The sequence below is a fragment of the Gorilla gorilla genome, chromosome 20, assembly GCF_029281585.2.
Source record: "Gorilla gorilla gorilla isolate KB3781 chromosome 20, NHGRI_mGorGor1-v2.1_pri, whole genome shotgun sequence".
NCBI classification, from domain to species: domain Eukaryota; kingdom Metazoa; phylum Chordata; class Mammalia; order Primates; family Hominidae; genus Gorilla; species Gorilla gorilla.
Genome location: NC_073244.2, coordinates 23,629,618 through 23,657,194, shown reverse-complemented (window position 1 = coordinate 23,657,194; position 27,577 = coordinate 23,629,618). Strand labels below are relative to the sequence as shown.

General features: G+C 55.8%; 1 protein-coding gene across 2 annotated transcripts in view; it reads right to left on the bottom strand.

Moving 5' to 3' along the window:
* Positions 1-2,015: 2,015 nt before the first annotated feature.
* Positions 2,016-27,577, bottom strand: part of MYO9B (myosin IXB) — a 138,026-nt gene continuing 112,464 nt past the window's right edge. Inside the window, exons 19-40 of one of the 2 annotated variants that reach the window (XM_055372082.2) lie at positions 27,169-27,279; positions 23,991-24,113; positions 22,163-22,479; positions 19,753-20,670; positions 17,384-17,450; positions 16,925-17,049; positions 14,784-14,917; positions 14,381-14,571; positions 13,190-13,288; positions 12,911-13,084; positions 12,363-12,404; positions 11,983-12,094; positions 9,899-9,972; positions 9,083-9,275; positions 8,859-8,987; positions 8,451-8,556; positions 7,991-8,122; positions 5,597-5,720; positions 4,926-4,973; positions 4,454-4,591; positions 3,530-3,653; positions 2,016-3,409 (exon numbers count right to left, since the gene is read on the bottom strand). In XM_055372082.2, the coding sequence (XP_055228057.1) occupies positions 2,994-3,409; positions 3,530-3,653; positions 4,454-4,591; positions 4,926-4,973; positions 5,597-5,720; positions 7,991-8,122; positions 8,451-8,556; positions 8,859-8,987; positions 9,083-9,275; positions 9,899-9,972; positions 11,983-12,094; positions 12,363-12,404; positions 12,911-13,084; positions 13,190-13,288; positions 14,381-14,571; positions 14,784-14,917; positions 16,925-17,049; positions 17,384-17,450; positions 19,753-20,670; positions 22,163-22,479; positions 23,991-24,113; positions 27,169-27,279 (3,897 nt within the window). In that variant the 3' untranslated portion in view covers positions 2,016-2,993. Of the gene's footprint in view, positions 3,410-3,517; positions 3,654-4,453; positions 4,592-4,925; positions 4,974-5,596; positions 5,721-7,990; positions 8,123-8,450; positions 8,557-8,858; positions 8,988-9,082; positions 9,276-9,898; positions 9,973-11,982; positions 12,095-12,362; positions 12,405-12,910; positions 13,085-13,189; positions 13,289-14,380; positions 14,572-14,783; positions 14,918-16,924; positions 17,050-17,383; positions 17,451-19,752; positions 20,671-22,162; positions 22,480-23,990; positions 24,114-27,168; positions 27,280-27,577 lie in introns of both variants that reach the window. The other variant, XM_055372084.1, reaches the window with a different exon arrangement.

Here is a 27,577-nt window from a genome sequence, read left to right as displayed (position 1 = left end):
CCCCGCGCTCGTTCGCTGGCCCATCTTTGTTTGAAGCGGAAGTAATATCTTGTTTTGAGTCGGGGCGCTGGGCCGGGCGCGGTGGCTCAGGGCTGTAATGCCAGCATTTTAGGAGGCAGAGGTGGGAAAGGATTGCTTGAGGCCAGCCCGGGCAAGATAGCGCTACTCTATCTCTATTTTAAAAAAATAGGAGAGGCGCCACCCCATTCTTACTTAGGCGAATCACTTGCTTTTCCTCGAGAGCATGTTAACCCTTCGGGAATGATAGGACGACCGGGGTCTTCTGGTGTCAGACCCGCGTGCAGTGTGCCCTCTTGTTCTGTTTTGCCTGCTCAAAGTACCTCCCCGCACCCCACTTCTACCTGGATTCTTCCCGGTCGGAGCTATTTCGCGTCCACACACCCTTCCCGATTTCTGTAGCCTGGGATTCAGGAATCCAAGGCTTCCCCCACCTCAGCAGGGCTCATCTGTATTGTGGTTATGGGTTTCCAGGTCACAGCTCCAGCTCTGATTCCATCCTCGGCCCTGGGAGAGTTTAACTTTTCTGGATCCGTTTCTTCCCCCGGGAAATGGACAGTGTGACAGTACCTGCCTCAAGGGGGACATGAGACAGCTCTGCCTGAGAGTGAGCAAGGTGGGGCTGGGTCCCCCCTAACGCCCAGACCCCCATGGAGAACCCCTTCCCAGCCCACCTCAGTACCTGGAAGCTGAGTACCCCTATGCCTGCAGTGCCTCTCTTCTGGAGTGACAGGATGAGGGTGGGGGCTTCACAGGAACCAGGGCCTGGCATGTAGCCTTCATGTTTTCCCACACCTTAGGTCATCTGTACCTTGGTTACACCAGTGGGCCTGATGTCCTTGAAAAATACCATAGACGGCTAGGTGCGGTGGCTCACGCCTGTAATCCCCAGCACTTAGGGAGGCTGAGGCAGATGGATCACCTGAGGTCAGGAGTTTGAGACCAGCCTGGCCAACATGGTGAAACCCCGTCCCTACTAAAAATACAAAAATTAGCCGGGCGTGATGGTGGGTGCCTGTAATCCCAGCTACTTGGGAGGCTGAGGCAGGAGAATCGCTTGAACCCAGGAGGTGGACGTTGCAGTGAACCGAGATTGTGCCACTGCAACAAAGCAAGACTCCGTCTCAAAAAAAAAAAAAAAAAAAAGGAAAATACCATGGAGGGCCAGGTGCGGTGGCTCACGCCCGTAATCCCAGCACTTTGGGAGGGTGAGGTGGGTGGATCACTGGAGGTCAGGAGTTTGGAGAGCAGCCTGGCCAACATGGTGAAACCCTGTCTCTATGAAAAAACACAAAAATTAGCTGGGCTTGGTTGTGCGTGCCTGTAATCCCAGCTACTCGGGAGGCTGAGGCAAGAGAATCGCTTGAACCCGAGAGGTGGAGGCTGCAGTGGGCCGAGATTGCGCCACTGCACTCCAGCCTGGGTGACAGAGCGAGACCGTGTTTCAAGAAAAAAACCCACAACAAACCATGGAGACCAAACCCAGGGCCCATCAAAGGGGCCTCTAGAGGCTGGCAGGGCAGAGTCTAAATCCCAGCCATGCCCCTCCCAGCTGTGTGGCCTTGGAGAAGCCCCTCAACCTCTGGCATGTGCTGTCTGAACTTGGGTTCTTCACGGCGCCCCAACCAATACCAGCTAGCCAGTTCCCACGACTCCCATCCGATGGCAGCCTGGGAGCCCATCTGTTCCTGTCCTGCTGGGCCCACCAGGAACTGGCCACCTCCGCTGGATGGGTGGCTGCTGCAGCTGACATTTAGGCTCCAGAGGCTGGGCACTGAATCAGGGAGGCCAGAGAGGGCTGCCAGGACAGCAGGCGCTCCTGGCCAAGTGAGGCTCTGCTGGGAGCTCCCTGTTTGCTGGAGGATCAAGACAGATCTTTGAGGACAGTGTTCCACCCATATTCTGCACCCTTCTTGGCTGAGGCCACAGGGCAGACCCCCACCCACCGGCCCTGTTCTTCCAAGCCCGATCCCATATGAGCAGGCGTCCCATGCACACACTTCTCAGGCACTTTTTATTTCACGCTGTGCGGGGGCCCCTTGTCCCAGATTTGTGGCCACGTGTCCAGGTGTCTGGGGGAGTGGGCCAAGCCTGAGAGAGGAGGGCCCTGCTCCAGAGATCCCCAGGTTGTCCCTGTTGACCTATAGGGAGGTCTGACTTCAGGCGTTGCCCTCCTGACCCGTGAGCAGTCCTGAGTCGCCGGCTCCTATTCTGTCACACGGGGTGGGTAGTGCCAAAAGCAGCCTCCTGCAGCCCTTGGCGTCTGGAAGAGTGACAGCCACATTCAAGTCTCCCTGGCACGTGAGGTCCATGGTGCCCCTGACTCATGTCCTGGCTCCAGCCAATAGCCTAGACCCCCATGGAAGGTTCCAGCACGTCCTCAAATGCACATTGGCCAGGTGGCTGCCCCCCAGAGACGTGTCAGAGAGGCACGGGTCAGGTGACCCGAGTGTCCAAAACTCTCACGGAGGGTCCCAGCCCATTGGCCACCCCAAGCCAACCACAGCAGGGGTCTGAGCCTCAGACGCGCAGTGGCCTAGTGGCTTCTGCTCTGACAGCTCACGTCCAGGTTATAAGGGAGACGGGCAGCGTTAATAGAAAACTTTGTACATACACATATAAAAAACCATTTGGTCTTCCATTAAGGCTGTTACAGTTTAAAGTTACGTAAACCACGTACAAAGAAACAGTTAAACGTACAAAAAGGGGAGCGGGGAGATGTGAGGCCGCAGGTGGAGATGTGGTGCTCCCCACAGGTGCGTCCATGATTTGGGGGCTGCGCGCGAGGGGGCCTGGCTCCAGCCGGCCTCTCCCTGCCTTGACTCTGCACTTGGGGCCGGTGCCCACCTCACGTCACTCTTGAGCTTTTGATTCTGGATCCTTCTCTGAGGGCCGAACACTAGCTCTGCAGCTCTGGCGCCCAGCTCCAGTGCAGGGGCCGTCCTCGGACATGCAGACTTTGTCAGCTGTGGCCCTCAGCCATTGGTCTGGCCCGAGGCGGGGGGCAGGCAGTACGTTGGGGGATCCGAGTACCTCCGCTTGGCCCCAGGTGGCTGGCCATCCTCTTCTAGGGGCTCCAGGGCGCCCTGCACTGGCAGGTCTGCCCCGGGCGTGATGTACACGGAATGTATCTGGTCCGGGCGGCGGGCAGGTGGCTCCCGGCGCCGCACTGGGGCAGCCGCCTCCCGGGCACCCGGTGCCCAGCGAGGCAGGTGGGAGGGCAGGCCTGGTGGGAGCTTGATGTTGGCCGTGGGCATGATGGGGGTCCGCCGGGGGGTCTTCACTCTGACCGTTACGAAGGACGACGGCCTTCGTCGTGGAGGGGCGGCCACGGTGGGGAGGGGGCTCGGGGCGGGCGCGCCGGGGCAAGGGAGAGCAGGCGCAGGGGGCCCTTTTGAGAGACAGATGGCAGGGTTACTGCAGCTTCAGGGCCGGCAGCCGGAGGACCCTCGCCCTGGGGCCTGCTGGGATGGATGGGAAGGAGAAAAGCAGACGCTACCTTAATACTGACCTTCCGAGGCCCCCCGCCCGGCCCGCTCCTCCAGCAGGCTCTCGGTGCTGGCCGACGTCTCCGAGTCCAGGTTCTCCTCGTCCGAGCCCCTTGGGTCCAGCTCCGGCAGCCGGTAGGTGATGTCCTCCCTGGAGGAAAAAGGGTAGTGGTGTCCAAGGCCACCCCACCGGAAGTGCCGGGCCAGTGTGGAACAGAGCAGGCTGTCCTGCTCCTAGATGTAACTCTGTGTCCCCAACCTCCCCCCACCCCAAGCAGGAGGATTGCTTGAGCCCAGGAGTTTGAACCCAGCCTGGGCAACATAGGCGGACCCTGTTCTACAAAAAGTAAAAAAAATTAGCCAGGCGTGGTGGTGTGCACCACCTGTGGTTCCAGCTACTGGGGAGGCTGAGGTGGGAGGACCCCGTGAGCCTAGGGGATTGGGGCTGCAGTGAACCGTGATCGCACCACTGCAATCCAGCCTGGGTGACAGAGAAAGACCCTGTCTCAGAAATAAAGGCCGAGTGCGGCGGCTCACGCCTGTAATCCCAACACTTTGGGAGGCCAAGGTGGGTGGATCACTTGAGGTCAGGAGTTCAAGACCAGCCTGGCCAATGTGGTGAAACCCTGTCTCTATTAAAAACACAAAATTAGCAGGGCATGGTGGTGGGCACCTGTAATCCCAGCTACTTGGAGGCTGAGGCAGAGAATCGCTTGAACCCGGGAGATGGAGGTTGCAGTGAGCCGAGATAGCACCACTGCACTCCAGCTGGGCGACAGAGCGAGACGCCGTCTCAAAAAAAAAAAAAAAAAAAAAAAAAAGGTGTTGTTTGCCCAGTGTTAGGGATGACAGGACCAAACCTGGCGAGGTCAAGCGGACCACCAGGGATGGAACCTGCACTCCAGCTTGCCCTAAACATGAAGGACTGAGGGAGGGGACCGAGCCACTTGCTTCTCCTCCTTGATGGACTGGATCCGTTCAATGAGAATCTCCTTTTCCCGGTCCTCATCGCCGCCGGCTGCCTCCTCCTCCAGCAGCACCTCCAGCTCCTCCTCCTGGCTGTCCCGGGTCTTGGGGCTCTTGTTCTGAAACAAAGAAGCAAGGGGTCCCACTGACATCTCCGAGTGGGCGAGGTTACTGCCGGAGGTGTGAGCAGATCCCAGGAGGTTAGTTGTGATGTGAGTGTGCTGGGCTCTTAGTGAGACTTCTCTAGGAATCCCATGGGACAGAGTGGTGGTCATGTGGCCGATTAGTCGTCCTGAGCACAGAAGGTCAGCAGGCAAGGGGCCTCCCCAGCATGCACTTCCGGAAGGTTAGGACAGGCTCTATCTATCCTATGAGGGGCCCAGGGCCCCAGGGAACCCCAGCATGCACTGCACCGGGAGACATGCACCGCGGGCCCACCGAACGCGTACATACCAGGACCCCCTCATAGGGAGACGAAAACCCCAGTTTGAGAGGCCATGGCTGGGAGAGAGATGAACACAGGGTGACCACACGGGCCAAGACAGACACAGGCATGAGCTGGGGATACATCCAATGACTGGTACCAAGATAGGGGGTCCCTGGTTCCCACAGGAGCCCAGAGCCCGTTCCCCACTAACACACCCCTGCACTGTGGGGCTGATTCTTCTGCTATGGGAACATTTCCCCGTGGGTAGGGCCCAGGTCAGAAGGGACAAGGCTGGACTGATGACCTGAACCACCAGCAAGCAGGAAGCTGGTCCCCCTACCTGCCTCACCTAGAGGAACATAATTGGAGTGAGGCTGAGCGAGGACCGTCGTCTTTTGTTCAAGGCAGTAAGTCTGCCCCTACCTGCAGGGCCTGGTGGCCCCAGCCAGGCTGGTTGTGGCCAAGGGTGTGGTAGGAGTGGGCGGGGAACTGGGAAGGGAGGCCCCGCCCTGCTACCCGAGACCACACCCACTACCCGGTGCCATCCTCGGCATGGGAGGTCCTGCCCACCCAAGGCCCCGCCCACCAAGACCCCACTCACCAGCCTTCCCAGCAACAAAGCCACGCCCAAGGCCCTGCCCAGCACCAGACTCCGCCCCACCAAAGAGGTCCCGCCCCCACGATCACCGGTACTCACAGCATTTTGTCGCAGGAGCGAAAGCCTGCGGAAGGCGATACTCTCTGCAGCCTCCAGTTGGCTGATCTCCTCCATCTTCACTTTGTATTTCCTCATCTGCTCCTTGATCAGCATCTCCACGCACCTACAGAGAAGGCCCACGGGAGGAAGTGACTCAGTTACCGCCCCGGGGACGTCTGAGGTCCAGGGAGATGCTAGCTGGTGCCTGGGGGGCAGTGGTTGAGGCTCAGAGACCAAGCAGTGCCTGGGACACGGCTGTGCCAGCTCCCATGCAGTGTGACCTTCGGCAGCTCACTCTACGTCTTTGAGCCTGTCTCCTGTCTCTGCACGCCTCCTTGTTTGAAGGAGGGTCAGAGTGAACTGAACCCCTTAGTCACCAGTAGGGTGGGAATTATCCTGCCTCGCAGAGAAGTACAAGCTGCTGGGCAGTTTGTCCCAGGGGCAACAGGCAGATGGCCCCAGGGGCTCCAGACATGTGCTGACCCACAGTATGCCCACTTGGTGCTCAAGGCCAGCCTGGTGTTGTCAGTATCAGAGGGTCTCAGCTCGGAGTGGTCAGTGTCAGAGGGACTCAGCTTGGAGTGGTCATTATTGGGAGGAACTCAGCCTGGAGTGGTCAGTATCAGAGGGACCCAGCTTGAAGTGGTCAGAACCAGAGGGACCCAGCTTGGAGTGGTCAGAACCAGAGGGACTCAGCTTGGAGTGGTCAGAACCAGAGGGACTCAGGCCGGAGTGGTCAGTACCAGAGGGACTCAGGCCGGAGTGGTCAGTACCAGAGGGACTCAGGTTGGGTGAGCTCTGTGGTGTGACCTGCAGGGGCTGCTGCTTGTTCCTTATCCTCCCGTGACAGGACGCTTTGTAGCAGAGAGAGGAATCCACTACCATTCACCTATCATCCAGCCTTTGTTAAAAGTTCTGTTTTAGGCTGGAAGCGGTGGCTCACGGTGGATCACAAGGTCAGGAGATCGAGAACATCCTGGCTAACATAGTGAAACCTCGTCTCTACTAAAAATACAAAAAATTAGCCGGGTGTGGTGGTGGATGCCTGTAGTCCCAGCTACTTGGGAGGCTGAGGCAGGAGAATGGCGTGAACCCGGGAGGCGGAGCTTGCAGTGAGCCGAGATTGTGCCACTGCACTCCAGCCTGGGAGACAGAGTGAGACTCCGTCTCAAAAAGAAAAAAGAAAGTTCTGTTTTAGTACAATGGGGTGTGCTCATTAAAGCACATTCAAAAAGACACAACTGCTGGGGCCACTGCCATCTGGATAGTTGCTCTTTTTTTTTTTTTTTTTTTTTTGAGACGGAGTCTCGCTCTGTCGCCCAGGCTGGAGTGCAGTGGCGTGATCTCAGCTCACTGCAACCTCCACCTCCTGGGTTCAAGCAATTATCCTGCCTCAGCCTCCCGAGTAGCTGGGATTACAGGCGCCTGCCACCACACCTGGCTAGTTTATATATATATTTTTTATTTTTTTAAATTTTCTTTTTGAGATGGAGTCTCACTCTGTGGCCCAGCTGGAGTGCAGTGGTGCGATCTCAGCTCAATGTAGCCTCCGCCTCCCAGTAGCTGGCCATTATAGGCACATGCCACCAGGCCTGGCTAATTTTTGTATTTTTTTTTGTTTTTTTTTTTGAGATAGAGTTTCGTTTTTGTTGCCCAGGCTGGAGTGCAATGGCATGATCTCAGCTCACTGCAACCTCCGCCTCCTGGATTCAAGTGATTCTCCTGCCTCAGCCTCCCAAGTAGCTGGGATTACAGGCATGCGCCACCATGCCCGGCTAATTTTGTATTTTTAGTAGAGACAGGATTTCTCTATGTTGGTCAGGCTCATCTCGAACTCCTGACCGCAGGTCATCTGCCCGTCTCAGTCTCCCAAAGTGCTGGATTACAGGTGTGAGCCACCTCGTCCAGCCTAATTTTTGTATTTTTAATAGAGATGGGGTCTCACCATGTTGGTCAGGCTGGTCTCAAACTCCTGGCTTCAAGTGATCCACCCACCTCGCCCTCTCAAAGTGCTGGGATTACAGGCGTGAGCCACCACGCCTGGCCTAATTTTTAAATTTTTTGTAGAGACAAAAATTTAAATTTTTATATTTAAATAAAAATTTGAATTTAAAAATTTAAATTTGAAAATTAAATTTTTATATTTAAATACAAATTTCCAATTTCAAATTTTTTGTAGGGTCTTGCTATGTTGCCCAGGCTGGTCTCAAACTCCTGGCCTCAAGTGATCCTCTTGCCTTGGCCTCCCAAAGTAGCTAGGATTACACGTGTGAACCGCTGCACTTGGCTCTGGACTTTTCTTACACATTTATTTACACAGGGATGGATGGAGCTGTCGTGGGGTCCTGGGTGGGGCTGCCCTGAGCATGCCTCCGGGGCAGGGTGGGCACTCACGTGGTGATCTTGAGGACGTCCTTCATGCTGGTCAGCGGGTCCGAGTTGTCAGGGCAGCGCAGGAGGCAGGGTGCGAAGATAATGGCCAGCGCCCCAGGTGACATGCGGTTGACATCCTCGAGCAGGGCCACCCTGCACAGCCACTGGCAGTTAGAGGATGGCTAGAGCCGAGGGAGGGAGGTCCCAGGGAGCCCCGAGACTGAACTTCTGAGCCCTGGGGTGGCTGTTGGGAAAGCAGTGCCACAGCCCAGCACTGGGAGATGCTTCCGCAGCACAGAGAGGTACCTCAAGGGACCCGGGCGGCCCAGCAGCCTGGCCCCCTCCCAGAACCCCCAACAGTGGTTGGCATCCTGGTTCGAAACCACCACAGAACGCCAGCTCGGGTCCTCCTGGGAAATGCTGCCTCGGGGGTTCCCAATGCGACCCTAACCCCACAGAGGGCAGGTGGGGAGGCACTTGCTTGACGAGGTGGAAGATGAGTCTCTCCAGGGAGTTGTGGTTGGCTTCTGGAAGGTGCTCCAGGACGGCATAGATGGCAGCCAGCTGTTCCTGCTTCTCTGGCAGCTCTGCAGGCAGTGGGGTTTGAGGACATCAGCTCCCAAGGGTCCCCAAGGTGCCTGTTGTCCCCACCAACACGACCTGAGAGGCACAGGTGCCATCCACCCTGTGGTGCCCAGGCAAGAATGGATGGCTACAGAGGTGTCCTGGCCCCACCCCAAACTGGGGACCCGGTTTGGCTGGGCCGACTGCTTTGGGCCTCAGTTTCTCAGTTTGTGAACTGGGTGGTCCTGCCTCCTGGGCTGGTCACAGCGAGCGCTGTATCCTGGCTGTGGCCACCTGCTGCCACCCGCACCGCCATGGGGCTCACCGACGGCTCGGAGGAAGTCGCCGTACTGTGCGAAGGTCATGAGGGGCTCGGGCAGCTCCCGCAGCCACTGCTTCAGCACCCCTGTGATGGCGTGGATGGGGAAGTTCTCCAGCTTGACTGCTGCGGGGTCTGTGGGGTGGGTGGGGTGGGACTGGTGAGCGGCGCACTGGCAGGACGGCTGTGCCTGGGGCCTGGCACTGCGCCCACCTGCCCACAGCGCCCACCTGTCTGCAGCGCCTGCCGGAGCTCCCGAGTGCGGTTGGCAGCGCCCGACTTGCGGTAGAGTCCCTCGGTGTACAGGCCGTGCATCTCCACGTGTTCCAGGAGCTTCTCCAGCACGATGGGCACCGAGGCCTTGTCGCTGGTCAGGCTGTCCACGCACACACCGAAGTGGCCAGGCTCAGCGCCTGGCTCGCCCTGCAGTGCCGGGGTGGGGGGTCAGGTCTGGGCCTAGCTGTCTTCCTCTCCAGCTGTCTCTGGGGGCCTCTCCCTCCTGGTCCCGCACAAGGCCTTCAGGGCTTCCTCTGCTGTTCTGTCCCTCCCTGTCTCCTTCTGCGTGGCTGTTGGGGGTGTGGGGCTGCAGAAGTCAAGGCCAGCATGGCAGCCACTGGGCAGGGGCTTCCTTTGTAGGCCACCCAAGGCATGGGTGGTCCTTCGTGGGGAGAGAGCTATAACCTAGCCCCCACAGCCACCTCACAGAAGTAGACCCTGACTCTTGCTGCACCCCCAGCACCCAGGACCCCAACCTTATGCACAGAGTTGGGGGGCCTCCCTCTGCATGGCTCAGGACTCTCTCAGGAGCAAGGGTGAGCAGGGCTGGGGGAGCTGAGACACACACACAGGCCTGGGCCCTGCCTGAGGGCCTCAAGGAGTTTGTACAGAACCGGGGACAATGGTGTGTTCTGCAGAACCAGAGGCCACAGCCGCCCCCTGCTGGCTGCTCAATGCTTCGCTTGGCCCTCACATCAAGCACCACCTCCTGGTGCACCTGGCCGTGAGCGGACTGTCATTGTAGAAAGTTCCAGGCCTCGTACACTCACCTTCCTCCCGTAGGTGTAGGAGCAGTGGCTCTGAATCTTGTGCACGCACTTCTTGTGGCAGGTCATCTTGCACACTAGGAGGTCCACAGGGTGGGAGTCACAGAGGGTGCTGGGGACCCCAGATTCCTGCAGCCACCCACCCAGCTGGCAGGGGGCCGTCAATTGCCTTCTTCTTCTTCTTCTTTTTTTTTTTGAGATGGAGTCTCACTCTTGTTCTCAGGCTAGAGCGCAATGGCGTGATCTCGGCTCACTGCAATCTCCGCCTCCCGGGTTCAAGTGATTCTCCTGCCTCGGCCTCCCGAGTAGCTGGGATTACAGGTGTGTGCCACCACGCCTGGCTAATTTTGTATTTTTAGTAGTGACAGGGTTTCTCCATGCTGGTCAGGCTGGTCTCGAACTACCGACCTCAGGTGATCTGCCCACCTCGGCCTCCCAAAGTGTTGGGATTAGAGGCGTAAGCCACTGCACCTGGCCTGGATTGCCTTCTTTTTGGTTTCTTTTTTTCTTTTTGAGACAGGGTCTCACTCTGTCACCCAGGCTAGAGTGCAGTGGCACTATCATAGCTCACTGGAGCCTTGACCTCCCAGGCCCAGGTGATCCTCCCAAGTAGCTGGGACTATAGGCGTGCACCACCGTGCCTGGCTAATTTCTGTATTTTTTTTTTGTATAGATGGGGTCTTGCCATGTTGCCCAGGTTGATTTAGAACTCCTGAGTTCAAGCGACCCTCCCGCCCCAGCCTCCCAAAGTGCTGGGATTACAGGTGTGAGCCACTGTGCCTGGCCTGCCAACTTCTAAACCCACACTGCAGGAACCTGTGCCCTGACTCCCGAGAGAGGAGGCCGTGTGGACAAACTTCATAGCTCCAAGGTGGCCATTCATGGCCTCAGACCCAGCCTGGCTAGCGGAACCATGAGCAGGTGTTTGTGGGGACCTGTGACATCCTTGCCCCAAGTCCCCAAGGCCACCTACTGGCAGAACTAAAGGTCTAAAGGTCCTGCCAGGAGGTGGCCTTGGGGACTTGGGATGAAGATGTCACGGGGCAAAGACAATGCTGCTTTTCCTTCTTCCAACCACACTGAATCCCAGGCCACCCAGCTGACGCCTTGCAGAGGGTACACTGGTTACGCTAAAGAAGAGAGTGTCTGGCATCTGGCAAGGATGGAATCAGGTGAGGGGACGGGCCTGGGTCCCGCATCCTTATCTCAGGACCATGACAACTGACTGTTGGACAGATGTGGGGTGGTGGGGCTGCCTTCTGGGCTGAAGAGACCCTGGTCCGAATGGTTCTGGCAGAAAAACACATGTAGGAGAGGCCCTCTTGACCCTGCTGGGCCTCTGGAGGCTGCCTGCGCTTGGGTACTGGCTTGGCCATATCAAAGCTGTGTGAGCATGGATCAGCTGGGTCATTCCTGGGCCCTGTCTCTTAGGGTCCCCTGGGGCTGAGTCTGGCCTACAGGGGAGGGACGGTGAGGAGCCTGGGGAAGGAGGGGCCGATGGTTCAGGCGGTGGAGCAGCGTGTACAGAGACAGAGAGGCAGGGCCCACGAGGAGAGGAGGCTGCAGATGTGGGTGGGTGCTGGCTACTGGGGGCCTTGGGGCCAGCTGAGAATTGGGCTCTGCTCCTTGGGTGATGGTGGACGGTTTGAGGGGGTGGGATATGGCTGGGACAACGGTCCAGAAAGATCTGACCTGGTGGCTGGGCTGGGGTGAAGACCTTTTTTTTTTTTTTTGAGACAGAGTCTTGCTCTGTTGCCCAGGTTAGTGTGCAGTGGCGCGATCTCGACTCACTGCAACCTTCGCCTCCCAGGTTCAAGTGATTCTCCTGCCTCAGCCTCCCGAGTAGCTGGGATTACAGGTGCCCACTACTGTGCCCAGATAATTTTTGTATTTTTGGTAGAGATGAGGTTTCACCATCTTGGCCAGGCTGGTCTCAAACTCCTGACCTCGTTATCCACCTGCCTCGGCCTCCCAAAGTGCTGGGATTACAGGTGTGAGCCACCCTGCCTGGCCCTGAAGACCTCTTGAGCAGTGAGGGGTGGTGGGGGACGTGGAGGGTTTTGGGGCCTGGTGGGGGAGCCACTCACCGCTGCAGAGCAGGGCCTTGTCCATGAGCCAGATATAGGAGAGGCACTGCTCGCACGACTGCGGGATGCTAACCTGGTAGCTGGCAAACACGTGCCCGTTGTGCTCCTGGACCTGTGAGGCCAGAGGAAGGTGCTGGGCAGGGAAAGGGGAAGGCAGCCCTCCCCAGCCACTGGTGGATGACGACCCATGGGATCTCAGGGGTGGGTCTGCTTATTCAAGACTATGGCTCCGTATATGCTGGGGGAAAAACACACTCACACGTGTCCACGCACACATACGCGTGCAGACGGGCCCATGCGCACATTGACACTGACACACACGTGCATGCTCCTGCCAATGTTCGCCTGCTCGGACTCTCATCTATGTGCAGCCTACTCACAGCGCGCTCCTGCTTCCGCTTCTTCTTCTGAGCTTTGCTCTGCTGTGAGGAACACAAGGAGGAGGTTGGCGGGGGCCCCCCTGGGAAGAGCCCCAACCCACCCCTGGCACCCCATAACTCAGGCGTGTGGGTACCCTGAACCCTCCCTCACCTGGAGTGGCATCATTGTCCCTAACGCCCCCATTCAGACACCCCAGACCCAGAAGTGAGGCTCTGTTGGGGAGGGTGCAGGGCTCCCCACCAGGAGGTAGATGTGGCACAAATGGGCACGGCATGGTATAGGTGGGCATAGCATGTAATCATGGCAAGGGATGGGTAGGCATAGCATGTTGCACGTCATAGGCGTGGCATGGCATGGGTGGGTGTGGCATGTCAGGTGGGTGTGGCATAAGTGATCATGGCGAGGCACAGGTAAGCATGGCGTAAGTGGATCAAGTCATGGCACAGTGGGCGTGGTATGGGCAGGGCATGGGTGGGTGTGGCATAAGCATGGTGAGGCATGGGTAGGCGTGGCATGTCAGGTGGGCGTGGCATGCTGGGCTGCCCACCTTCACTGGCTCGAAGTCGTTCTTGGTGTAGCCACGGGTGAACTCATCTAGCAGTGACTGGAAGAGGTTGAGGACCAGGTTGGTGTCCTTCTGGCCACACTCAGTGGCCAGGTTGCTGACGACGATCTGGTAGTTCTCCATCAGATCCTTGTAGCCCACGTGGATCTTCCCGTTCTGTGGGAATGCTAGACGTCACCCTGCAGGCCTGGGCAAGGGGCGGATGGGAATGACGGGTCTGAGCAGGGTATGGGAAAGGCTGCAGGCCGGGCCGCCACATACCGGGACAGAGTACATCGTTTTGATGTTGCTCCTGAACTTCTCGGTGGCTTCGATAAACAAGCTCTCAATGGGCGTCTTCTGGGAACGGAGGTCATTTATCTGGAAGGGGAGAGGAGCTGACCCTGCGTGCCTCAGGCCTGGGGACCTGCGTACCCGAGGAGGTGCCCAAGGGGTCACTTCTATCCTAAGTCATCCCCTAGGCTCTCGGGATAAAATCCAGTCCCTCTGGCCAAGCCTGGTCTCTCATCTTGTCAACCCAGAGTTAAAGCCACTGACACTGAGGGCAGGACTACTCTCCACATTGGGGCCTGCCCTGTGTACCACAGCAGGTTAAGCAGCATCCCTGGCCTCCACCCACCAGATGCCAACAGCGCCCTCCCCTGAGGCTGTGATAACCCCAATGTCCCCAGACATTGCCAGTGTTCCCTGGAGGACAGAATCCCCCCCTAGATGAGAGCTACAGGTCAGTTCAGGCCCTTCCTGCTGCCCCACACAGGGGCTCAACACCCAGCCATACCTTAGGATGGGGATGCCTGGAATGGCCTGGTCATTTCAAGATGCCTCTACTCCTAGCAGGGTTTCCTGATCCTTCTGTGTCCCCATCGGCCCCCTGTGCCCGCTGTGCAGCTCCCAAATGTAGCTCTATCTGCTGCAGGATTGCCCACCCCTCACCCCCATGGGGTATAACCCTCCTGAGGGCAGCCACAGCTTGTTCGCCTCCACTTCTGTTGCACACAGTGCCTCATCAATCTTTGCTTTGAGACCAAATATGCATTATTATTTTTTTTGAGCCAGGGTCTTGCTCTGTCACCCAGGCTGGAGTGCAGTGCTGCGATCATGGCTCATGGTGCCTCGACCTCTTGGGATCAAGCGATCTTCCTGCCTCAGCCCCCAGGAGCTGGGACTACAGGTGTGCACCACCACTCCAGCTAATATTTAAACCTTTTGTAGAGATGGGGTCTCTCTGTTGCCCAGGCTGGTTTTGAACTGCTGGGCCCAAGTGATTCTCCCGTCTCAGCCTCCCAGAGTGCTGGGATGACAAACATGAACCACTGTCCCCGGCCTGAGCCTGGACTTTGTATTCTTGACCTGCTAAACCCTGTGGTGTGTGTTTCAGAAAACAATGCCTGGCTGTGATGGTTCCCCTGGGGACCGGGCCTCATGCCCCTGGCTCTCGCCTAGTGATCCCACCTTGTTGAGCAGGAACTCATCCAGGTACTTGAGCTCATTGGCGTTGGTGATCTGGCGGAACACCGATTCCCGCCACTTCTCTGACACTGTGATCTTCCCAATCTTGACATTTCGGTTCTTCTTCCCTTTGCCTCCTGGTTCCTTGGTGCGCTTCTCACCTGCAGCATGGCGATGCTGCTGTCCGGAGGGGGCTGAGGGGGGACAGGAAGCAGCCGGTGAGGGTGGGTTCAGGGGGAGGATGCAGGGGACCTCCTATGGCACGCCTTCATCCAGGGCCAGAAACCCCTGGCTCTGTGCCTAGGGCTTGGCCCACAGCCAACTCAAGGCCCCGTTTGGGGACAGTGAATGTCTCCAGGGGCACTGGTGGCTCTACTGTCTGTCCCTGAGGCTGCAGGCTACCAACCTTCCAGGCCCTTCTTCATGGTGGTGGCTTCCAGCACCACGTGCCCGGACACTGCATTCTCCAGCTCCTCCGCGCCCTCCAGGCTGTATTTTTTATCCTTGGTTTTATGCAGAAAAAGCCTCTTAAACGTGGATCTGCAGGAGAAAGTACGTGGCTTCTTTTAAGTCTGAAATGAAAATGGACGTGAGGCCCAGCCTCCCTGTGACTGGACACATGGCAAATGCTCTATCATTGCCTGACTCAAAAAAGGATCTGGCCTGGCAATGGTGGCTCATGCCTGTAATCCCAGCACGTTGGGAGATCCAGGCGGGTGGATCATCTGAGGTCAGGAGTTCGAGACCAGCCTGGCCAACATGGCAAAACCCTGTCTCTATTACAAATACAAAAAAATAGCAGGGCGTGATGGTGGGTTCCTGTAGTCCCAGCTACTTGGGAGGTTGAGGCAGGAGAATTGCTTGAACCCAGGAGGTGGAGGTTGCAGGCTGCAGTGAGCTGAGATCGCACCATTGCACTCCAGCCTGGGTGACAGAGTGAGACTCTGTCTCAAAAAAAAAAACAAAAAACAAAAACAAAAATGGATCTGGCTGGGTATGGTGGCTCACGCCTATGTAATCTCAGCACTTTGGCAGGCTGAGGTGGGTGGATCAGCTGAGCCCAGGAGTTTGAGACCAGGCTGGGCAACATAGCGAAACCCCTTCTGTACCAAAAATACAAAAAAAAAAAAAAAAAAGAAAAGAAAAGAAAAAAAAATTAGCTGGGCATGGTGGTGCACACCTGTACTCCCAGCTACTTGGGAGGCTGAGGCAGGAGAATCGCTTGAGCCTGAGAGGTGGAGGCTGCAGTGAGCTGAGATTGAGCCATTGCACTCCAGACTGCCAGACTGGGCAACAGAGCAAGATTCCATCTCAAAACAAAAAACAAAAAACAAAAAACAAAAAAACCCAGGATCATCTTATAAAGAGCAATAGCCCTTTCTTTGTACTGGTAGGGGAGTTACGTGAAGAAAGAAGGATACCAAACAGAAGCCACAGGGGGACTCCATTTTCTTTTCTTTTCTTTTTTGTTCCAGTTGGGGTGTGACTCTGTCACATAGTCTGGAGTGCAGTGGTGTGATCATAGCTCACTACAGCCTCAAACTCCTGGCCTCACGAGCACGATCCTCTCACCTCAGCCTCCTGAGTTGTTGGGATTATAGGTACAAGCCATGCGCCTAGCTCATTATCTTTTTAAGTTAAAAAAGGTTTTTTTGAGACAGAATGTCATTCTCTTGCCCAGGCTGGAGTGCCGTGGTATGATCACAGTTCACTGCAGGCTTGATCTCTTGGCCTCAAGGGATCCTCCTGTTTCAGCCTTCTGAGTAGCTGGGACTACAGGCATGCACCACCCTGCCTGGCTAATTTTTGGAATTTTTTTTGCAGAGACAAGATTTTGCCACGCTGCCCAGGCTGGTCTTGAACTCCTGGCTTCAAGTGATCATCCCACCTTGGCCTCCCAAAGTGTTGGGATTTCAGGCGTGACCCACTGCATCCATTCAGCCACGTGTCCTTTTAAGGGACAGAAGACAGAAAACACAGACACTGAGGGGAAGGCCAAGTGCCGATAGAGACAGAGATTAGAGTGATGGAGCCACAAGCCAAGGAACACCTGGAGCCCCCAAAAGCCAGAAGAGGCAGGAAGGATCCTGCCCTAGAGGCTTTTTTTTTTTTTTTTTTTGAGACGGAGTCTCCCTCTGTCACCCAGGCTGGAGTGCAGTGGCATGATCTCAGCTCACTGCAACCTCCACCTCCCAAGTTCAAGCGATTCTCCTGCCTCAGCCTCCCGAGTGGCTGGGATTATAGGTGCCTGCCATCATGCCCAACTAATTTTTGTATTTTTAGTAGAGATGGGGTTTCACCATGTTGGCCTGGTTGGTCTCCAACTCCTGACCTCAAGTGATCCACCCGTCTCGGCCTCCCAAAGTGCTGGGATTATAGGCGTGAGCCACTGTGCCTGGCCTCCCCATTCAGTTTCTACTGAGCAAATGCCTTTGCGAACGTGCTTTGTAAATGTGATTGGTTTAGGAGGCCACACTGCTGCGAGGCCCTGGCAGGGACCCCGGGCATCCTCTGGTGGCCTGAGTTTCCCCCAAGCCCAATACTTACTTAGAGTCGACCTGAGAGCCCGGGGACAGCCCTGCGTCTGGGAGGGAGGATGCGTCACCTGACTTCTTCTTCTGGACAGCTGGCTTTTTTGCACTTCGCTCTCCGTCCGTGGTTTCTGCTGCAGGCTGCAAGACGGTGCAGGGAGGGGCTGCTAAGGAAAGGCTGGCAGTCCTGTGCTAGATGGGGAAGCCCCTGCAGGCATTTACACTCCATCCACCGACCTCACTTCCTGCTTTTGGTTTTTTTTTTTTTTTTGAAACGGAGTCTCACTCTAGTTGCCCAGGCTGGAGTGCAGTGGCCTGGTCTCGCGAGGCTCACTACAACCTCTACCCTGCCACTGCGTTCAAGCGATTCTCTCGCCTCAGCCTCCTGAGTAGCTGGGGTTACAGGCACGTGCCACCACGCCTGGCTGATTTTTGTATTTTTAGTAGAGACGGGGTTTTGCCATGTTGTTGTTACCTGAGCCTTGGCCAGGGACGGGAGGAGCTTGGAGACGTCGCCCGTGGAGAAGGAGGTGCGCCTCTCCCTGCGAGATCACAGAAACATGGCTTTTACTGACTAGGGTGAGTCAGTGGCATTTTCTTGTCTTAGTGGTTCTTGGGTTCTCACTTGGGCAGTTCTGCCCCCGCCAGGGGACACTTGGCGATGTCTAGAGACAGTTTTGGTTGTCACCACTTGGGTGGGGGGAAAGGAGTGGGTGGGTACTTCTGGCCTCTGGTGAGTGGAGGGCAGGGATGCTACTCAATACCCTACAGAGAATGGTCTCCACCCCAGAGAGTGAGCCAGCCCCAGATGTTGAGTGTGGAGGGTAGGAAACCTTGCCTTAGCCCAAGAGACCCTGCCTGCCTGCCTATCTATCTATCTATCTATCTATCTATCTATCTATCTATCTATCATCTATCTGTCTATCTATCCATCCATCCATCCTTCTACTCATTGACTCATTGTCTCTATCTTCCACCCATCCATCCTCTTTATCTGTCTTCCATCCATCTCTTCATCTGTCATCTCTACCTATCTTTTTTTTTTTTTTAGACGGAGTTTTGCTCTTGTTGCCCAGGCTGGAGTGCAATGGTGTGATCTCGGCTCACTGCAACCTCTGCCTCCCAGGTTCAAGTGATTCTCCTGCCTCAGCCTCCCGAGTAGCTGGGATTAGAGGCATGCGCCAACACATCCAGCTAATTTTTGGTATTTTTAGTAGAGACGGGGTTTCGCCACGTTGGCCAGGATGGTCTCAAACTCCTGACCTCAGGTGATCCACCCGCCTCAGCCTCTTAAAGTGTTGGGATTATAGGTGTGAGCCCCCGAACCCGGCTCTACCTATCTTCTACCCATCCATCCCTCCATCATCTCTATCTTCCTCCCATCCATAATCTACCTATCATCTATCCATCCCTCCATCCATCAACTCTATGTTCCTTCCATCTCTCCATCTCTATCTTCCAGCCATCCACCCATCCTTCTGTCTGTCCATCCATCCATCCATCCACCCACCCACCCATCCATCATCTCTACCTATCTTCCATCCCTCCATTGTCTCTACCTACCTATCTTCCTTCCATCCATCTATCATCGGCATCTATCTTCCTTCCATCCGTAATCTCTACTTTTTTTTTTTTTTTGAGACGGAGTCTCATCTCTGTCATCCAGGCTGGAGTGCAGTGGCTTAATCTCGGCTCACTGCAACCTCTGCCTCCCAGGTTCAAGCGATTCTCCTGTCTCAGCCTCCCAAGTAGCTGGGATTACAAGCATGCGCCACCACGCCCAGCTAATTTTTGTATTTTTAGTAGAGACAGGGTTTCACTATGTTGGCCAGGCTGGTCTCGAACTCCTCTCAAACTCTTGGCCTCCCAAAATGCTGGGATTACAGGCATGAGCCATCGCGCCCAGCCTAATTTCTACCCATCTTCTATCCATCCATCTCCCCATCATCTGTATCATCCTTCCATCCATGCCTCTATCCATCATTACTACCTGTCTTCTATCTATCCATCCCTTCATCCATCATGTGTATCTTCCATCCATCCATCACCTATATCTGTCTTCCATTCATCACCTCTATCATTTTCCATCCATCCATCCCTCCATCATCTCTCTTCCTTCCATCCATCCTTCCATCATCTCTATCTTCCATCCATCCATCCACCCACCCACCCACCCACCCACACATCCTTCCCTCTCTCTCTCCCTCCCTCCCTCCATCCATCATCTATCGATAATACTCCTGGCATGTGGTAAGTGGAGGCCAGGGATGCTGCTCACCATCTTATGATACACAGGACAGCCCCCACCGCAGAGAATGATCTGGCCCCCAATACGAGCAGTGGGAGGCTGAGCAGGCCTGCTGCAGGGAAGGCCTGTCTCCTCCCTGATTTCTTTCCTTTGGTCCTGCAGGCCCTCTGGAAGAGGGAGCTGGAGATTCCAAGTCACCGACACTTGGCTTACTAAGGCTCAGGCAGAGCAAGCCCCTGCTCTTTTAACCCCGAGGAGTGCAGTTAGTCCTGTTCACCAATTAGAAACCAAGGCCCAAGATTTCTGGGCGGCAGGGACCTTGACCTGAGGAGCCACCTCTCTCAAGGCCGGGGCCTTTCTGTGTGAGCACAGCTCCTTCTGGGGACCCCTCAAGGCTCCAGGTCTCAGCCTGGGCCCTGGCTGGCTGCCTTGTCTTCACTTGGTCTTTAGCATGTCCTGCTCGTCCTCCTCCCTCAGGCCTCCCGCACACCCACTGGGCATGATTACACGTGTTTCCAGGATGTGTGGCACTGCCCCTGGCCTTGCCCACCTGGCCTGGACCCTGGTGCTCAGACAAAAGAGGGTGTGGGGCTTACTCTGTGGGCGTGAGGGCGGCCCCTGTGGCCCGGTGTCTGTCGCTGAGGTCCAGGGACTGGCTGAGCATGGCACTAGGGCTGGCAGCGGCCACCAGCTTCTTGCCCCGCCACAGTTCCACAGCGCTGGCCAGCCGCTCGGCGTCCAGGTACCGCTGGATCTGCGTGGAGCCTCCGGGGCTGTCGGGCTTTTCCTGAATCCTTGGGCTGCCACATGGTTTGCTCTTGTCCTCGGGGGTCTCGGGGGCGCTGCCGGGGGCCAGTGGGCTGACCCTGCTGTCCAAGGCCAGGCTGGTCGGCCGCTCCAACTGGTCAGGCCTGGGGCTCTCACTGGGCAGCGTCTTCTCGGTTTCTTCAGAGACCTTGCCAACTGCCATGGCCTGGGGATGCTCTGTGGGCTGCTTTTGAGATGTGTTCTCAGCCTCTGTCTCTACGACTAGAAGGGTTTCATCTTCTCTGCTCTCCTTTTTGTCTTCCAGGAGACTTACCCCTTGCTCCTGGGTGACCCTTCTGGAAGGTTCTCTGAGGGCACTCTCCTCCTTGCAGGACTGGATGTGTTTGTTCTGGAACTTGACGTGCTCCAGACCTCTTTGCCTACGCGACTCACGCTTCTCCCGGCTGCTGGGGACTTTCTCGTGACTTTCGGCCGCCACGGTTTTCTGGGGTGGGAGAGTCTTCTCCGGGCTTGGGGCCTCCTTCTCAGGTGAGGAGTGCTCTAGGGGGGACCTGTCACTTGGCTGCACCTCAGGCTCCGATGCCAGGTGCCCGCCATCCTCTGCTGGCTCCGTCCCCTGCTCAGCTACCTGCTGCCCGCCAGCCGCCTGACCCAGCGCGCCCTCCTCAGCGCCTGCTCTTGCGGCTTCCAGGGCTTCCCTCTCCTTCTCTTCTGCCTTCTGCTTCTCCGAGATCATCTGGCTGAAGCTGGAGTGAGGAAAAAGCAGACAGCTGGTTCAGAAACAAACACTCCCTCCACCTCCCACTGAGTTCCGATGGGACCCCCAGCCTGCGGGCTGCAGACGGGGCTTCGCCTGTGCCCAGTGGCCCTGAGAGATGCTTCTGGAAAGCAGGAATCTCCTCGATCAGGAAAGGAGGCTGAGGGTGGTGCCCCCTCAATGTCACAGATACCCCTGCCCTGCGTCTGCCTGGCTGCCTTGTTAGGGGAGAGGACCCTTGTTGGGGCTGTGGTGGGTGGGTTCTGTTAAGAAGCCTCAAACTCCTTTGGGGTCCACTGTGGGCTTTCCCTTGGGTCTTTTTCTAGGAGGCTTTTTGTTTTGTTTTTATTTATTTTATTTTATTTTATTTTTGAGACAGAGTCTCGCTCTGTTGTCCAGGCTGGAATGCAGTGGCACGATCTTGGCTCGCTGTGACCTCTGCCTCCTGGGTTCAAGTGATTCTTGTGTCTCAGCCTCCCTAGTAACTGAGATTATAGACATGCACCACCAAGCCTGGCAACTTTTTGTATTTTTAGTAAGATGGGGTTTTGCCATGTTGGCTAGGCTGGTCTCGAACTCCTGGCCTCATGTGATCTGCCTGCCTTGGCCTCCCAAAGTGCTGGCCTTACAGGTGTGAGCCACTATGCCCAGCCTGTTTTGCTTTTAGAGACAGTGTCTGGCTCTGTCACTTAGGCTGGAGTGCAGTGGTGTGATCATAGCTCACTGCAGCCTTGACATCCCAGGTCCAGGTGATCCTCCCACCTCAGCTTCCTGAATAGCTGGGATTACAGGTGTGTACCACCACACCTGGCTAAGTCTTTAATTTTGTGTAGAGATGGCATCTTGCTATATTGGCCAGGCTGGTCTTGAACTCCTGTGCTCAAGCGATCCTCCCATCTAGGCCTCCCAAAGTGTTGGGATTACAGGCATGAGCCATTGCACCTGGCCTAGGAGGCTTTTGCATGTGTGGGTAGGGCCTGCTCCGGGAGCTGGGACCTGACTCGTGGCAGAGCTGGGTCTGTGTGGGCAGGGGAGAGGTGCACAGGGTGCCTAGGTCGGGGAGGGGCTGGGCTAGGAGCTGTGGGTGCTGGCACGGGAGCTGCTGATATCCTCCTGGGGGCTTCTCTGTGCCCGGTGGATGCCCCAGCTCCATGTGAGTGTTGGGCTGGTCCAGGCAGCCCCTCCAACCCTGAATCCAGGTGTTCCCTGACCGATCCAGGTACAGGGGAGTCCCTGGGCAGAGAATGGGTGCAGCCAATGGCAAAGCAGGGCTTTGTCCCTGAGTGCTGCCTGCCAGCCTTGGAGCACTTCTCTGCAGCCCATGAGTGCCTAGGCATCTGGTTTCCCACCAGCCTTTCCCTGTGTCCAGAATGACATCCCCTTAGTGCCATAGGCCAGATGGTATATCACGGGCAGCAATTTGGTGAGTGACCTTTTTGGCTTCTAGAATATTCCGAGGAGCGTGGCCCGGCTCTGCTCACCTCTTGCGCTGCAGGTGCCCCCGACACAGGCTCTGCAGGCGGATGATGCTCTGTTTCTGGCGCCGGTAGAGCTTCCGCTGCCAGTAGCCCCTCCATGCAGCCTGGAGGTACACAGCAGCCTGAGTCCTCTCCAGCGCCCTCCGGACCCGGTAGGACCGCCAGCAGGCCTGGATGGTGACGGCGGCCCGCTTCATCTGCAGGAAGTGCCGACGCTCCAGCACCATCCGGAACCAGCTCTGCAGCAGCAGGATTTTCCGCACCACCTCCCGGTGCAGCGTCTCCTGCAGGGCTTGCCGCTCCGTCTCCTTCAGGAAGACCTGGTGGGCACGGGGTCAGGTGGGGTCAGCTGCACTGACCCTGACATCATCTCTGTGCCTGGGAGGTCTGCATAGCCCACTCCAGAGTGAGACCCAGGCTGGTGTGCTGACCAACCAGGGCTTTATTTATTTATTTATTTATTATTTTTTTGAGATGGAGTCTTACTCTGTCGCCCAGGCTGGAGTGCAGTGGCATGATCTCGGCTCACTGCAACCTCCGCCTACTGGGTTGAAGTGATTCTCCTGCCTCAGCCTCCCGAGTAGCTGGGACTACAGGTGCCCATCACCAGGCCTGGCTAATTTTTGTATTTTTAGTAGAGACAGGGTTTCACCATGTTGGGCAGGCTGCTCTCGAACTCCCAACCTCAAGTGATCTGCCCGCCTTGGCCTCCCAAAAATGCTGGGATTACAGGCATGAGCCACTGCACCTGGCTGTGGCCCCTTTTTTTTGAGATGGAGTCTCACCAGGCTGGAGTGCAGTGGCCCGATCTCAGCTCACTGCAACCTCCGCCTCCCGGGTTCAAGCGATTCTTCTGCCTAAGCCTCCCAAGTAGCTGGGACTACAGGTGTGTGCCTGTAATAAAACCCCGTCTCTACTAAAAATACAAAAATTAGTCAGGTGTGGTGGCGGGCACCTGTAATCCCAGCTGCTTGGAGGCTGAGGCAGGAGAACCAGTTGAACCTGGGAGATGGAGGTTACAGTGAGCTGAGATCACACCACCTGTCTGGGCGACAGAGCGAGACTCTGTCTCAAAAATAAAAACAAAAAAGAAAAAGAAATGAGATCTCACTTGGTCACCCAGGCTGAAGTGCAGTGGTGCAATCATGGCTCACTGCAGTCTCAAACTCCTGCCTCAGCCTGCCAAGCAGTTGAGACCACAGGTGCATGCCACCACGCTTGGCTAATTTTTAAATATTGTATAGAGATGGGGTCCCGCTATGTTTCCCAGGCTGGTCCCAAACTCCTGGGCTCAAGGGATCCTCCCACCTCAGCCTTTCAAGTAGCTGGGACTCTGGGTGAATGCCACCTCGCTTGGCTGGAAGGGAATTTTTACACCAGGTGAGGCCTTCAGGGGGACTGACCTTGGCACTTGTTAAACAAGGGTGGCTGAGTAATGCTCCCATAGCAAGAGGCAAACACATGCCCAGAGATGGGAGACAGTCTCTGAAAGGGAGGACAAGTGCAGGCCACCTCCTGCCTGATACCGTAAAGGGGACTGACCATCTCCTAAATCCTGCCAGTTAGCACAATCGTCCCTTTCCTACCTTGAGGCAGCAATAAACAGGTGACGCGGAGGGAGTTGCTGAGCCCTGCTGAAGAACAGCAGGTGGGGCTCAGCCAGGGTGGCCCCTATCCCTTAGGTGCAGTGCTCTGCTGGGTCCCAAGAAATGCATTTCCTAGACAGAGCCCTGTATGTTTCAGAGAGTGGCCCTGGGGGCCTGGGGAGACATGGTGTGCGATGGAAGGCAGGGTGTGGGTTTGCAGTGCCCTGAGGGGCAGGAGCGCTGACCTTGGTCTTCCCGATCTGGTAGTTCCTCTTGTCTATCTTCATTTTCTCCAGGAGGGTGGAGATGACCTCCCTGCAGGGCTGGGCATCCTTGGGCAGGAGCACCTGGAACTGCTCAGTGAAATCCTAGGTTATTTGGGTGGAGAAAGGAGAATCTAGGTGAGTGTTCTGGCCAGCGATGAGGAGACAGAGATCTGATGACCCTGGTTAAGGTGAAGTTGGGTTTGACGGGAATGGTAATGACAAATCTAAAATTTCAGGCTTTCAGAAATAGTCTGGGCTGGGTGTGGTGGCTCACGCCTGTAATCCCAGCACTTTGGGAGGCCGAGGCGGGTGGATCACGTGAGGTCAGGAGTTCAAGACCAGCTTGGCCAACATGGTGAAACCCCATCTCTACTTAACCGGGCATGGTGGCAGACACCTGTAGTCCCAGCTACTTGGGAGGCTGAGGCAGGAGAATCACTTGAACCTGGGAGCGGAGGTTGCAGTGAGCCAAGATTGCACCATTGCAATCCAGCCTGGGCGACAGAGAGAGACACCGTCTTAAGAAAAAAAAAGAAATAGTCTGGTTTTTTTTTTTTTTTTTTTTTGAGACGGGGTCTCACTTTGTTACCCAGGCTGGAGTGCAGTGGTGTGATCTCAGCTCACTGCAGCCTTGACCTCCTGGGCTCAAGCGATCCTCCTGCCTCAGTCTCCCTGGAAGCTGGGACTACAGCACATAGTCCTGTAGCCACCCTGCCCAGCTAATTAAAAAAATATTTTTGTAGCGACAGGGTTTTGCCATGTTGCCAAGGCTGGTATCGAACTCCTGAGCTCAACCAATAAGACCAGCTTGGCCAACATGGCAAAACCCTGTCTCTACCAAAATTAGCCAGGAATGGTGGCAGGCGCCTGTAACCCCATGTACTGGAGAGGCTGAGGAAGGAGAATCACTTGAACCCGGGAGGTGGAGGTTGGAGTGAGCCAAGATCACACCACTGTACTCCAGCCTGGGCGACAGAGCAAGGCTCTGCACCACCCCCCCTCCCCCCCACAAAAAACCAAAGAAATGGGTTCTCAGCTGGGTGCAGTGGTAAATGGGTCATGTGACCCAAACTGCTAGGATTGCAGGTGTGAGCCACCATGCCAGGTCAACAGTCTGTAATCTTTTTTTTTTTTTTTGAGACGGAGTCTTGTTTTGCCACCCAGGCTGGACTGCAGTGGCACAATCTCGGCTCACTGCAAGCTCCTCCTCCCGGGTTCACACCATTCTCCTGCCTCAGCCTCCCGAGTAGCTGGGACTACAGGCACCCGCCACCTCTCCTGGCTAATTTTTAAATTTTTTTTAGTAGAGATGGGGTTTCACCGTGGTAGCCAGGATGGTCTCGACCTCGTGATCCGCCCGCCTCAGGCTCCCAAAGTGCTGGGATTACAAGCATGAGCCACCACGCCCGGCCAACAGTCTGTAATCTTAAGAAAGACCACTGCAGATACAAGGTCCTAGATCTTTTAGATGGTCGAGGTGGCTGGGAACCACAGTCACCCTTGCAATGGGACTTACAGTCTAGGACTTGTGGGGGAGTTAGATTGTAGCTGGAGGAACATGTTTTTTTTTGAGACGGAGTCTTGCTCTGCTGCCCAGGCTGGACTGCAGTGGTGCAAACATGGCTTACTGCACCTTCAACCTCCCAGACTCAAGCAATCCTCCTGCCTCAGCCCCGTAAGTAGCTGGAAGTACATTGCATGCCAGCACGTCTGGCTTTTGTATTTTTATGTGGAGACGGGGTTTCACCATGTTGCCTGGACTGATTTTAAGCTCCTGAGCTCAAGCAATCTGCCTGCCTTGCCCTCCCAAAGTGCTAATTACAGGCATGAGCCACCACACTGGGCCTCTAGTTGTTTTTTTTTTTTTTTTTTTTTTGAGACAGGGTCTTGCTCTGCCATCCAGGCTGGAATGCAGTGGCTCAGTCACAACTCACTGTAGCCTCAAACTACTTGGGTTCAAGTGATCTTCTCACCTCAGCCTCCTGAGTAGCTGGGACCACAGGTGCATACCACCTTGTCTGGCTAATTTTTTTTTTTTTTTTGAGGCGGAGTTTTGCTCTTGTTGGCCAGGCTGCAGTGCAATGGCGTGATCTCGGCTTATTGCAACCTCCATCTCCTGGGTTCAAGCGATTCTCCTGCCTCAGCCTCCCAAGTAGCTGAGATTACAGGTGTGCCCCACCATGCATGGCTAATTTTTTTTTTTTTTTTTGTATTTTTAGTAGAGACAGGGTTTCACCATGTTGGTCAGGCTGGTAACGAACTCCTGATCTCAAGTGATCCACCTGCCTTGGACTCCCAAAATGCTGGAATTATAGGTGTGAGCCACTGTGCCCAGCTGATTTTTAAATTTTTTGCAGAGACGGGGTCTCACTATGTTGTCCAGGCTGGTCTCAAACTCCTAGGCTCAATTGATCCTCCTGCATTGGCCTCCCAAAGTGTTGGGATTACAGGTGTGTGTCACTACACCCGCCCAGAACATTTCTTTTGAGTAAATTATTATTTCAAATATTTAAGGGCCAAGCATTGGTAAAATACACCAGCATTTCTGCATTTTTTATAATTTTGCTTTTCTTATCCACATAGGATTAGAAAGACACTATTTCTGTTCAGTGGATGAGAAAAGAGGCACATTACATTCTAGTCCCTGGGGCTATGAAGGGAAAGCATGAAAGGGAACCAGGCGCTGTCACCTCTGGCTTTGGGCTCAGGGTGACACAGGTACTAGCTCTTGGCATGAGGCAGGGGTTTCTTCTTCTTCTTCTTTTTTTTTTTTTGAGATGGAGTGTTGCTCTGTTGCCCAGACTGGAGTGCAGTGGCTCGATCTCGGCTCACTGCAACCTCCGCCTCCTGGATTCAAGGGATCCTCCTGCCTCAGCCTCCTCAGTAGCTAGGAATACAGGCAGCTGCTGCCACACCCGGCTAATTTTTGTATTTTTAGTAGAGATGGGGTTTCGCCATGTTGGTCAGGCTGGTCTTGAACTCTTGACCTCAGGTGATCCGTCCGCCTCAGCCTCCCAAGGTGCTGGGATTACAGGCGTGAGCCACTGCACCTGGCCAACCTGCTGGGTTTACACTCCAGCAAGGAGCTCTCTTTGGAAGAGGGTGATTGCCTTTGCCATGAAACAGGTGTGTCCAGGTACGTGTGCTTGTGGCCTACCTGGAACGTGTACTTGGCGCTGTACCCTGACCTCCGGATGCGCACGGTCTCCAGCATGCCGGTGTAGCGCAGCTGCTGCAGGACCAGCTCGTCGTCAAAGCACAGCTCTTTCTGAAATGGGAATGCGAGAGATCAGGCAGGTGGCCTTGACCTGACAGGATGCCCAAGTCTGTTGGTGGCTCAGGCCTGGGAACTGTGAGATGAGAGCACTTTCCCATGCGACCACTGCCTCTTGGGACACAGACATGGTCAGGGTGCACACGTAGGTGCTGGCTAGCCGACCTGGGAGTGTTCTATGGCACGGCAGCCAGGAGCACCTGGACAAGGGGTCCGTCCTTGCTCCAGACACTCTTTCTGGAATGAGGCCAAGATGGGGGGATCAGTTGAGGCCAGGAGTTCGAGACCAGCC